This window comes from Gymnodraco acuticeps, unplaced genomic scaffold (assembly GCF_902827175.1).
Source record: "Gymnodraco acuticeps unplaced genomic scaffold, fGymAcu1.1, whole genome shotgun sequence".
NCBI classification, from domain to species: domain Eukaryota; kingdom Metazoa; phylum Chordata; class Actinopteri; order Perciformes; family Bathydraconidae; genus Gymnodraco; species Gymnodraco acuticeps.
The window spans coordinates 115,186-127,641 of record NW_022990164.1 but is presented as its reverse complement, the minus strand read 5'-3'; the positions used below and the strand labels follow the sequence as shown (position 1 = coordinate 127,641).

Here is a 12,456-nt window from a genome sequence, read left to right as displayed (position 1 = left end):
GGACAGTGAATACTTTAGAGCGGCCGCAGCAGTGTGAGCTAACCGGGAGCTAACGGAGGAGAATAAACTCCCGTGGAAGAGCAGCCAACACTGCAGCGGTCGGTAAATGCTGCAGAAACACATTAATAAGCAATGAACCACGGCACTCTGGAGCAAAGTATAAGGTTGGAGAAGTCGTTATTCAATTTAATCTGGCTTCGTGTGATTAAAAGCAACACGATCATCGACCCGACGCAGTTCCCCGTTGTTGTGAGCGCCGTAATGCCGTTGGGGAGCAGATCAGCGATGTAAACGGTGACGTCATGACGCAGCAGCGGCAGCACCAGTCGGGTGCTGGGCGGTGTGAACAGAGCGGGAGCAGAAAAGGGAAACCGGGGCTGAACCAGAAAAGCTCTAGCTCGGAGCTAGAAAGGGAAAAGCGCTGGTGTGAAAGCCGCAAGAGAGGCAGATCAGAGCAGAGTTTAACCAGTTCCATCAGTTCCTGAAAGAGGAAGAGGAGTCCAGACTGGCAGCTCTGAGGGAGGAAGAGGAGCTGAAGGGGAAGCCTATCAGCAGAGAGATGAAGAGCTCCAGCTCCGAACCGGCCCTGAAACACCGTTGGTGTGAATGAGGTATATGACAGTTTTCTCCAGAGAATACATAAGAGTGCAAAGTTGCCCAGCTTCTATTTTCTTTTTTTTAAGATTACTTCTGGCCTTCCTTGCAAGATAACCAGATCATGGCAGTAGCCAAGAAAATATAAGAGAACAGCAAATATAAAGTTTTCTACACAACAGTTAAACAACATAGCATTTCTATCTCTCTGACAGTGTTTGTTAATACAGTTTCTCATACATTACATCTGATGGAAAGTAAAAAAACTGCACTGACCTTAAGCCTTGAAGTTATGACACTTCTGTGCACATGTAGTGCCACCTGCTGGTTGACTTAACCCTTCTGCAAACTAAACATTTCAATATTTCCTGTGATTACACTGATGTTCTGGCCTTATTCAATAAGTTCAGTTTAGAGAAGTGGTTTCACCATTTTAAAAACAACCAATACAAAATGAATGTATGAAAAAATGTAGTTTATTTAAATTTTTGGCGGGTAAATGATTAAACTGTTGTATGATTAAAGGGGACCTATCATGCAAAATGCACTTTTGTATGTCTTTTATACATAAATATGTGTCCCCGGTGCGTCGGGGAACTCACGCAGCATCAGAAAAAAAAAACTCTCTTTTCCTCCGTGCCCAAATCTCTAAAAACGGGGCTACAACGGAGCTGATCCAGATTTGCGTCCGATATGACGTAATATCTGAAATGTGGACCCACGGCCCAATCAGAAACGTTGCTATCAGAAACAATGCCCGACTGTTTTGGACGTAATATGGTCAGTGTTTACATTAGCATCGCTAACACTCAGAGCTAACCTGTACTGGAGAGCATGTGTGTGAAGAAGCAGGAAGTAAAAAGGAACTCACCTTGTGGTATAACCGGCAAGAGAGAAAGCCTTTGAGCTCCATACTGTTTCAGAGATAATCCTTGATAATCCATGATATGATTAACAATTTTTTGTTAAAATCTTTATACCCAAAATCAGCACTTTTGAAACAGGAAGTGAAATAGAGGGATATGAGGCATGGCTAGAATGGGGGATCTGTTTGTTATTTTGAGCAAAACACTTCTTAGACATGTTTTTTATATATCTGAGACCTATGCTATTGACAAAAAATAGCATGATAGGTCCACTTTAAGTTAAACGAACATCAAGTAATTACACATACAAGGTTAATTGTCGACTTAGGACAAAAACGCTTAAACTCAAAATCAACCTTTTAGCTTTTTTCAGGAGATTTCCACCATTTTCACTCATCTTTAAGACAACAAAGTCATGAAAGTGTAAACTGATCCATCTCCGTTATTAGCATCTATATCTTCCCAACTGAAGGTTCTGGAAAACCGAGAAATAGAGAAGATGTCCAACTAATTCAAAAGGTGAAAGCTGGTGAACCTTTTATTGTTAGTTGAAGAAAAGGCTCAGAAAAAAACATGTTTTCTTAGTTTTATTACAGAATTAGATCCAAAAACAAGAAAAACATCCAACAGTTCAGTGGGTACTGTTTCCTAGAACAGTAACAGAAAGAAATGCTTATTTTTTTTAGACTTTAACTCTTGGAGAGAGGTGACTCATTCTGCCATGATCGTTGTAGTTCACATGGAGTGTGGTGCTAAAATCTTCTAATAGTGACAACAAAAACAGATCAGCTTATAATTGTAAAATTAACCACAGAAATGACTCTTCTCACAATCTACTTAACACCAAATCCTTCAAACTTTGTGAAGAAAACCATAAAAGGTGAAATATGGGTGGATTGCTATACGTTTTATTACAATTAAACAAAACTCAAAACAAAATAACAGTTTAGCCGATGAGATGAGTTCATTAAGGCATTTCCCTTCTTTTAACAAAAATTACTAATTCATGCCTGTCTGCTATTTTTTACACACACACACACACACACACACACACACACACACACACACACACACACACACACACACACACACACACACACACACACACACAAATCTTAAGGCATTTAATAAGTCTCCCAAACAAACTCTTTAAGACACATCGTAATATTTGTCATTCTTTTACTCAGCATGTAGGATTAGAGGTAAAGTAACATACATGTGGTAATAAATTAGGATCAACTAGAATAATTATTTTCACTTTGTGAAACATTTTTAAGTTTCAAAGTCAACATATATGAGAACACACGTTTGTTTCTGAGTCTCTGAAGTTATTTGAAGGTAGTCGTGGTTAAATAGCTGTACAGAAGATTAAATGTGATTGTCACTTTCAAATCACAAGATCAAACAAATATAATTAACTATTTTCCCGTAAACAAGTTCTTACATCAGTCATCACGACATTAGAAATGGACGGAAATTATTCGTTTTTCAGTTTGGCGGTAAAATATATTTTTCTGATTGTCAACAAAAGATATGTTGAATTTGTATTTTATTCTTTATTACTGTCCTGCTGCAGTAACTCTTCACGTAAGCACCAAATGTGTATTATTGCTCCAGTGCCTGCAGTGTTTCAGGTCCTTTGACTTTTTTTGTAATGACCTGTGCTCAGAGGATAAGGAAACACTCTTTGCATGATGACTCTGTGTCAATGCCCCTTCAACAAATACATGTTTTATCTAAAAGCATACATCACAATTCATGTGTTGTTAAAGTTCGATATGATTTGCTTACACTCTGCATTAACACACATAATGACAATATACAGCAGATGTCCTGTTATTTCCTTGAATGTAAAAAAATGCTGCAAATAGTAGCTTTAGCAGCGTTTTCTACTGAGTGGTTTCTTTTTCAGGTTTCAGGTTTCACGTGCTCTCTCACTGCACTGCACAGGATCCGCTGGGCAGGAAGTCCTGAACGTACACCGCCACGGCCTTGGTGAGGTAGGTCATGCTGCCGAAACGACCACTGGGGGCGCTGTCGTACAGCAGCCGGCACACTCCTGTGGACGGGTCTCGCTCCAGGATGTGCTCCTCTGCTCCCAGGTCCTTCTGCAGGGCGAGGAAAGAACGACATGCTGTCTTTAGTGGATTGCATTCAATATTTCACCTCTTCCTTTCCCTCACTCGTGTCCCTTCCTTGCGTCTTAGCTCTGCCTCCGTAAGACGCGAGCGAGAGACGCGAGGACAGAGGAGTCCTCAGGTATTAATTGGGACGTCCTTGTTCACTCCTGCGTCACCATAAACATGTGTACATTAACAACACAATATGTATTATTTTCGGTCCTGTATTTGTTTTTCCAGCTCTAACATTTCATTTAAGTTATAATTATAATCAAAACAATATTATTGAATTAGTAAGTATATTTTGCACACTTTAATGTTTTTATAGAGTATGATCTCCTCATTCGTTTAAGAGATGTAATATATTTTACTCTTAATGAAGCACTTTAAACATTTAATGACTCCTCCTTTAACGGTAAGATCAGCTGCAGTGAGCAGACGGCTGTGAAGGTGGGGGCGGGGCTCTGATGCGCGAGTAGTGAAAACACTTCCACGTAGTCTGCTCTCGTGTATCCTCCCTTTCGTCTCCTCCCTCGCCCCTTCCTCGACTCCTCCGTGTGCATTTCAGCAATTGGGACGTCCGTCAAAATGGCGTGTCTTGATCGATTTCCGGGTCAAGTCCGGGAGGAGGGGAAGAGAGGAGTCGAGGAGGGACATTGAGATGAACCTTGTGATGGTTGAAAAGGCTCCTAACTGAGGGAAATGACCCTTAGGTACATAAGTGGCAAGGCAAACATTAACAGCATTAAGACATCATGCAGCGGAATCACATTATAAAATGGCAATTTAACAGTAATTTAAAAGCAAAGAGAATAAAATGAACATAAAACAAGCTAATATAGAGTAAGACAGATATAAATACAACAATAAAAGTTACAGTGTAAGATATGAATAGTTCAATCAAAAGCCTTCAGCCTGGATTTAAAAATAGTAAGAGTTGCAGCGGACGTTTTTGGGAGTTTATTCCAGATATTTGGAGCATAATAACCGAACGCTGCTTCTTCACCCGTCCCAGAAGACCTGAGAGTTCTGGTTGGTTCAAGTGGCAGCCATGATAAGCTGTTAAAACATCTTAGATTGTAAGGAAAGGAGTTTCAAAGCCTTCCTTTCCTATCTCCTTCAGCATAATGGCGCCGTGTCTTTGGCTCCTCTCCAACTCTGCCTTTCTTTTCGTATTATTTCAGTGTTTGTTTACTTCTTCGTCATGTGCTTTTCGATTTTATTTGTATTTACTTGCACTATTTTATCTGTCTGTAAATATGTACACATGACAATAAAAGCCTTGAGTCTTGATAAGACGCACTGGATGTATGTGGTGTTGACGTCCCGCTCACCTGATCCTTGTAGAACATGTCGTTGGCCAGGTGCACGATCTTCTCCACGTGGATGATGGATCCGATGCTGGGGATTTCCACGTCGGCCAGCATGGTGAGAACCAAGATGGCTTCCACCAGCAGCTGCCGGTACTCGGGCTGAGGGACGCGGTTCAACACCGTCTCCACGTGCACCGAGAACTTGATCTCTCCTGGTGTCATCTGGAGGAAGGAGGTCAGAAGAGAAAGACAAAGGCATGCTAAATAACAGCTGTGGGTAAGGGGGGATGGATGTAGCTTCAGAGTAGAACACATGTAAGAAGTCGTCATAGAGATGTTTTTTGTGGACAGTTTTCATGTGGATCTCTTACCTCTCTGGTGGTTGAAGAAGGAAGGACAAAGCCCTCTATGGACAAACCGTGGCACTAGAAGACAATGTTTTTTTAAGGTTATTCATTTATGCACAGAAGGTTCACTATATCAATCCCTCAAGACACTGTTCCTCTATAAAATGCTACAAAAAACGCCGGAAAGGCTATTACTCGCACACTTTTCACATGTAATAGTTATTTTATTGTAATTTTCATAATATGTTGTTGTAGTAGTTTGCCATCACTATTGAATTAATATAATTGTTTTGTATATGTAATCTTGTGTTCTCTATAACATTGTGAAATGTAAAATTATTTAGGTGAAGGCTTCAAGTACATTCTTGATCGGTTATGTTTTTGTATTATTTAATTGTGCAACACTAACACAACAATGAGATGTGTAGGATGAGCCAATGGGTCGAATCAGACCTAGAAACAAATAATAAATAGTGTTTAAAGCTCACTTTCTGCAGGATCCTCCAGACTTTCTGGTAGAATCCGACGGGCACTCGGTTCAGCGCTCCGTCCAGACGCCTCCTGCGCAGCCATTGGCCGTGCCTGGTATCCTTGGCAACCGGTATGCATTCCGGAATGTCCAGGGATTCAATGGAGGGCAGCCTGTACCTCTGATCAGAGACACGACAACAAAGAGAGAAGTTAGTTAAAGATTTGTTTTATTGTGGAAGAGCGGCGCCCTCTTCCCGGTTTTAAACGCACACATCCACAATAATGATGTTGGCTGCAGAGACGACTTTAAAATATCTGATAAATAGACAAATGTTTACCCCAGATTCAAAGTGTTCTATGTCCATTGACTGAGATCGTATTCCCTGAGATGAATAAAAGAAACAAAAAGGAGGGGTAAGAAACAATAAGATGCATTGAAATGTAAAACACAACACATTGATGAGTGAAAACAACAACAACAACGATGACAACAACACAACCGCACAGCCAGCGGACTCCTGCTTCCTGCTTCGCTAAATTAAAGCATGCATGGATGATGGGAAATGATTAAAATGAGGTTAGAAAAAACAAGAGATGAGTAAATTAACGAATGAACTGTCAATAAAGTTCGGCAAAAAAAAATTAAAACTCCATCACCTTGAAACAGAAAATTAAAAAAGCACTAGTGTGTTTTTTTTAGTAAATTCCAATAAATAAATACAAATATTTAAATGAATACATTATTATTATTACAGCCAAAAGAAAAAAAGCCAATAAACCAATTACTTGATCAACAGAAAATTATAATAAATACATTAAATATATATAGTTTTTTTTATTTAATGTATTGGCTGCAGAAAACACCATTAGTGAATATTTCTTAGTCTCATTTAAAATAAAATAAAAGTCAGCAGATTATGAAGACAATCATCAGTTGCAGCTCCACTTACAATTATTAATAATTATCCAGCACGAAATATTAGCAGCCACAAAGTAGCGTAGTGTTAATGGCTCGTATGATCTGCTGCATGGCTTTTAGTCTCACAAGAATTCAATCCAAATAAATCGAGTTTAAATGTCGATACTGGTGTCACCTTGCGAAAGAAGGAGAGTGACGGGTCGAGCTGAAATGGAAAAGAAATCCACTCTGCGTTACAAACGTCCGAAAAACATGATTTACCTAAAACCAAGAACAGTATTGAACCGAATACATAACAATATTTCTTGTGTACATTCGTATACTAAGTTATGTATACCATCACCTTAAAACTGTCCAATACATCTTCTATGTTCCTGAATCACATTTACACTTACAGTATTTAACATAATGTTTAAATAACTGATGTCTTAAAAAGTAACTTGGTATGTCTTAAATGTCCGGTTAGGATGTATTAGAACGAAATCTAAAATGTAAATTGTAAATAAGCCATCTGTATGTCAAATATGTCTTATATGTCTTAAATGATATGATGAATTGGAAATGGGGGACCCTGATGTAAACAAGACGAAAGTCTTTCTCTGGTCTGCATCTCCTTAACAATTGTATGTTTTGAGCTGTCCTGTACTGTACCCAATATACAAGCTGTTAATAAACTTTTCAATCAATCAATCAACACACGTCATGCGCCGTGTGGCATTGACACAGCTAAGGTGATAAATAGTCTTTGCTTTCATATAATATCAGTTTTAATTCAATCAGCAACAAATCTTTTCATTTAATAATTCCGCAGTTGTACTGTGTCCATTCAATAATATTTAAGGTCATCTCAATTTAGATTGATGTTATATGACTTCAGCAGATGACACCCTGCTTTTATTTCTGGTCCTGGAAATATTTTAAGTAGAATATTTAATTCATATGTTGTAAGATTCAAGTTTAACAACACATGAAAATCACACATGGATGTACTTAAACATTAGTGATAAGAGAGAGCTTTGTGGTTTACCTTGATGTTCATACTATATTTATTGGAACCAGTTTGTATTAACAAAGATAAAACTAGAACGATTCCAGAAGTATAACCAAACCCAAAGATCATTAGAAAGTGATATGGGAAATATTGACTTGGTAATGTTTTGACTTTTGTGAATGAATGTGAATAAGGTTACTTTATAATATCTTACAGAAATGTAACCAGAAGACATGTCACTTTTATAATACACACATTAATCTTTATTATTTTAAATGTTGAAACCATCGACACAAGCAGAAACAGGTTGATGTTGAAACATGTCCTGAGAGCCAGAGAGCAGACTGAGAGCAGAGTGAGAGAGAAAGCAGAGTCCCAGTGAGTCAGCTCAGGACTGGGAACACTGGTCTCTCCTCAGTGTCTCTGAGAGCGGAGTCTGGGAGCCCTGGGTGGCCTCACAGGTCACAGAGACCACCTTCCTCCACTGGTCTGCAGAGAGCCTCAGCGTGCTGCTCCAGCTGTAGTGGGCATCCTTCTCCAGCACCCCGGGGCTCCTGCTCTCCTCCCAGCTGCTGCTGCCGTCCACCTTCCAGGCCAGACTCCAGTCTGAGGGGAAGCCCTTGTTGGCCAGGCACATGAGCGTGGCCTTCCCCTGCTGCAGCTCTTCTGTGGAGGGGAGCAGCACCGTCAGGGTGGGCTGGACATCACCTAGGAGACACCAATCAGATTAGAGGACAGGGAGCATACAGCTATTGATCAACCAGCAGACACTGGGACACCTTTACTGTGAGAGCGCTTCTCCTTTAAGGAGTTTCTGTCAGATGTTGGTTCTGCTCCATCAGTCTCTCACTCACACATTGTTTCACTTCCCTTCAAGAAGCCTCTCATGCAAATCAGCACGGAGACACTTCATACAGAATCACCTGAAATATGTCACACTGGAAATAAAGTACAACATTAAGACACATTTTAAATAGCTGTGGTCTAAATCATCCAAACCCTGAACTCTACAAACCATAATTAAACTATTTAGTGGATAAATGAACAAATACGGGAAATGAAACAATCAATTGAGCTTAATGTGAATCTCAATAATTACCCAGTTTTACAAACTTTAAAATAATGTCTGAAAGAATTCAACACATTTTTTAAATATCCATCGTTATCTTTACTCTGTTCAACCGTATTTAAAAACTGTATTCGTAATTTATTTGAAAACAGACGGGAGAATCGAGAACAAATGAAGAACAAGTGAATGAAACATTAGCAGTTTCATCATTTCACATCTGAAGCTGTTTAAATGACAGCATGTTGGGAATGTATAAAGACATTTCAGGAAAAGCTGCTCCGACTTAGGCTCAATGATGAAGAGGAATAAAGACATGAATACTAATACTATCTAAACAGTACAATTAAAATAATATATATCTATCTCTCAAACATTCTAACACAGAATTTAAACGTCATCATATTTAGTTTTTGTGCAGAAACTTACTTCCAACATCCAGTCTGGTTCCTCCACCAAAAGTCCACCACAGTAATACAAAGTCATTGAGCCGCCGTACAAAAACCTCTCACTGTAGAGAGACACGGCTCTCTGACTTTGACACAAACAAACTCACCAAACACATCCACGGTTTACCCACTTTATATAATAACTGCTTCCAATGTTTGAAACAGATTCACAAACTATGGAGAAGTATAGAATCTTTTTTAATGAGCTGTTATACATTTAAAAAGCAAAATACTCATATTGAATGAAGTACATGTAATGACGTTATTTCTTAAGAAGAACTCTCTAATCGATCGGGCAAAATGTAAATCATTGTCATTTAATAAAGCTTTATTTTAGATTGTTGTGGAGGAAGAGAGCTTTGATTCTAGTGGGAGTGAATTATAGGACAGTTTTAAATGTTCTTTGGAAAGAACAAGTGAGCCCTGACCCAGTCCGGGCGGCAGTGCCCTTGAGCAGGGCACCGGACCCCCAAGTGCTCCCTGGCACATGCTCCTGTGCACCTATGTACTTGTAAGGTGTGTAAAGAACACAGAGTGGAAACTGAATGCTCCCCCAGGGGAGGTCCATCTTCTTTCTCTTCTTCTTCGTGATCAATAATCCAGGTCCCTGTTGGAGTCAGTCAGAGCATTTCCATAGAGAGACACTTTGCATCAGCAGCACCATGCTCCAGTGCTCTGGGACACTTTATAGTCCTGAGAGTTGAGCACTGGATGACTGACAGCTGTCCTTCATGACAACAGAAGCCACAGGAATCCTCCTCATCAAGAACATGACTTTAATCTGCGTCCTCATCTGGACTCTCCTCTGCTGCTGCTTCACAGGTAAAGTCCAGAGAATCAAACTCCTCTCCTCTGTGAACATCCGTCCCTCTGAAATGAAGCGGACAAAACCATGACGCTGCTTTCTGTCTTTGTCTCTCCTCAGAGTCCAGAGGCCAGGTCACAGTGACTCAGTCTGGAGCAGTGAGCTCTGCTCCGGGACGCTCCGTCTCCATCACATGTACGACCAGTCCGAAGGTTTATTATGAAAGCAATCAGCACCGTTTAGCCTGGTACCAACAGAGAGATGGAGGAACTCCTAAACTGCTCATTAAGTATACTAGCACTCGAGAAACAGGGATTTCAGAGCGTTTTACAGGCAGTGGATCAAACTCTGACTTCACTCTGACCATCAGTGGAGTCCAGCCTGATGATGCAGCAGTTTACTACTGTCAGAGTGGACATCACATCAACAGTCAGTATGTGTTCACACAGTGAAAAAGCGTCGTACAAAAACCTCCCTCAGTCAGACTGAACAGGAACTGAACTGACTGCTGCAGCTGGAAGCTACTGCAGAGACTGATACACTTCACTGAGCACACACACACACACACACACACACACACACACACACACACACACACACACACACACACACACACACACACACACACACACACGTTCTTCTCCATTAAGCGTGTCACTTTTTTCTTTTTCAAGCAAAGACTTCTGAAATATTTCTAATTTAAAAGAATGAACTCAAACACACAATAGTAAAATACTAAATCTGTAAAAGCCACACTAAACTCATTGGTCCTCAGCTTCTTTTTGAACAGTGTTCACTTCTGTCTCACTGGAGTGACTCCCAAAGATCAAAAGTCCGACTTCAAATCAAACATCACCTTCACTTTAAAGTCTGCAGCGAGGTAAATCCAGCATGCCCTGATCATGAGACGTTTCTGACCTCTAGTGATACATCGCTGTAGAAGATCAGAGATAAAGGAGGCTGTCTGGCCATGTAGAGTGCTAAAACACACGGAGGAATCTGAATGGCGACTCAAATACAATTTGCTTTGAAATAACTCAAAATAAAGCACAAACTAAAATAACTGGAGAAATGTTCAAGTCCACAGGAATTGTCCAACTCAAAAAACAATCTTTTAAAAGCGGCAGAATAACCCGTTAAACAGAGTAAATCCAATGTCATTGACATAAAGGCAAACATTTAATCGAAAGTAAGCACTGCCCTGCAAAGAGATCACAAAGCTCCAAAAACATGATTGACTCACTCGCAGTCAAATTGAGGAAACCCCACATAAAGAGCTGGATGTTTCCCAAATTCCCTCTGACAAGCTGCCAGGCTCCCCTCCTCCTCTTCCTCCACCTTCCTCCACACACAACAAATACTTTCCAAAGGCCCAGATCCAAACCACACCCTACCCACTCCCACTCTGTGACTGAGTGAACTCTGTCTGTACACTCAAAAAACGAATTCAGGCGACCTTTCACCTCCACTTAATTAAATGCATGGTTGCAAGATAAAAATGTGAGTTAATTGATTTAGATAAACATTTTAAGTTGCAAACATTCATTTATAAGTTGTGTTGACGTAATAATGTTGGTAATTACATCAACTTAATATTGTGTGTAATTTGAACTCTGATTTCTGCGTTAATTGACTTAAAACTAAATTCAAGTTGTAGTAAGAAATGCAATTGGCTTGATAACTTAATTGTTCTACACCTTGAGTTAAGGAGTTCAAGTCCACTCCCACTTAACATGCCTGGACAAGTTCCCACAGTTAAGACAAATAGAAATATACAAAGGACATTTTAAGGTGAGTGTCGTCTTTTGTCATTCAAATACAGTAGATAGCCTTGTAGTTGCACTGTATAGGCAAATTGCTGTTTGACCAACATTAGCAGCCTTTGAACTGTGAATAGTTCTGTGAGAGGATACAAAGTAGTAGAGGCTACTGTGAGAGTAAAAATACTTTGGTTACTATTGTGATATCGCTTTTTATTAAAAATGAATCTCGTGAAGCAGATCAAGGACATGCTTCTTGAGGTAGGATCCTTATTTAGAGTTTTCACTGAAATGCAAGTTGTTGGCAGTCACCCATTCAGAATATATTCATTTAGGTCATTTCTCTTTTTTTCCTTTTTCAAAAATAGCACAATACAATTGAAGTACGCAGAGAACTATAGCCATCCGCTGCCTTGTCGTGTACCTTGGAGAAAAGGAAGAGGACCTTTTCAAGGAGTTTAGCGACGTAATTAAACATCTTGAAATAAAATAAAATCCACGGGCACAGGACAAAAGCACTGCTCTCTGTCAGCTACATTTTGAAGCATATTGCACTTTTGGCCACACCCCAAAAAATAATATCTTAGCAACGTTCAGCATGGATAGGTGTTGACAGCAATGGCATGGGAAAAGGATTGTGTAACATTTGAAAGGTGGCTTCTGCTCTTCTCTTAACCAGTTCACATATTGTATGGAACCTGCAAAAAAGAGAAGATACACTAAAACTTGCACGGTTGTGATTGACAAAATCTGTC

At 39.8% G+C, this 12,456-nt stretch overlaps 1 protein-coding gene and 2 gene segments (V, D, J or C); 1 reads left to right on the top strand and 2 right to left on the bottom strand.

Moving 5' to 3' along the window:
- Positions 1 to 2,538: 2,538 nt before the first annotated feature.
- On the bottom strand, positions 2,539 to 6,082 carry LOC117547005 (phosphorylase b kinase regulatory subunit alpha, skeletal muscle isoform-like). The gene is made up of 5 exons (XM_034217467.1): positions 6,050 to 6,082; positions 5,729 to 5,890; positions 5,265 to 5,318; positions 4,915 to 5,115; positions 2,539 to 3,568 (listed from the first exon to the last, which is right to left on the bottom strand). Exons 1-5 carry the CDS (start codon positions 6,074 to 6,076, stop codon positions 3,395 to 3,397), a joined length of 618 nt encoding a protein of 205 aa, XP_034073358.1. The 5' UTR covers positions 6,077 to 6,082; the 3' UTR covers positions 2,539 to 3,394.
- Positions 6,083 to 7,857: 1,775 nt separating this feature from the next.
- LOC117547032 lies at positions 7,858 to 9,252 on the bottom strand. The segment is given in 3 exon segments: positions 7,858 to 8,329; positions 9,117 to 9,192; positions 9,244 to 9,252. Coding segments are annotated over 3 exon segments (405 nt in total).
- A 586-nt stretch (positions 9,253 to 9,838) lies between these two features.
- LOC117547008 lies at positions 9,839 to 10,411 on the top strand. The segment is given in 2 exon segments: positions 9,839 to 9,958; positions 10,062 to 10,411. Coding segments are annotated over 2 exon segments (423 nt in total).
- Positions 10,412 to 12,456: the final 2,045 nt, after the last annotated feature.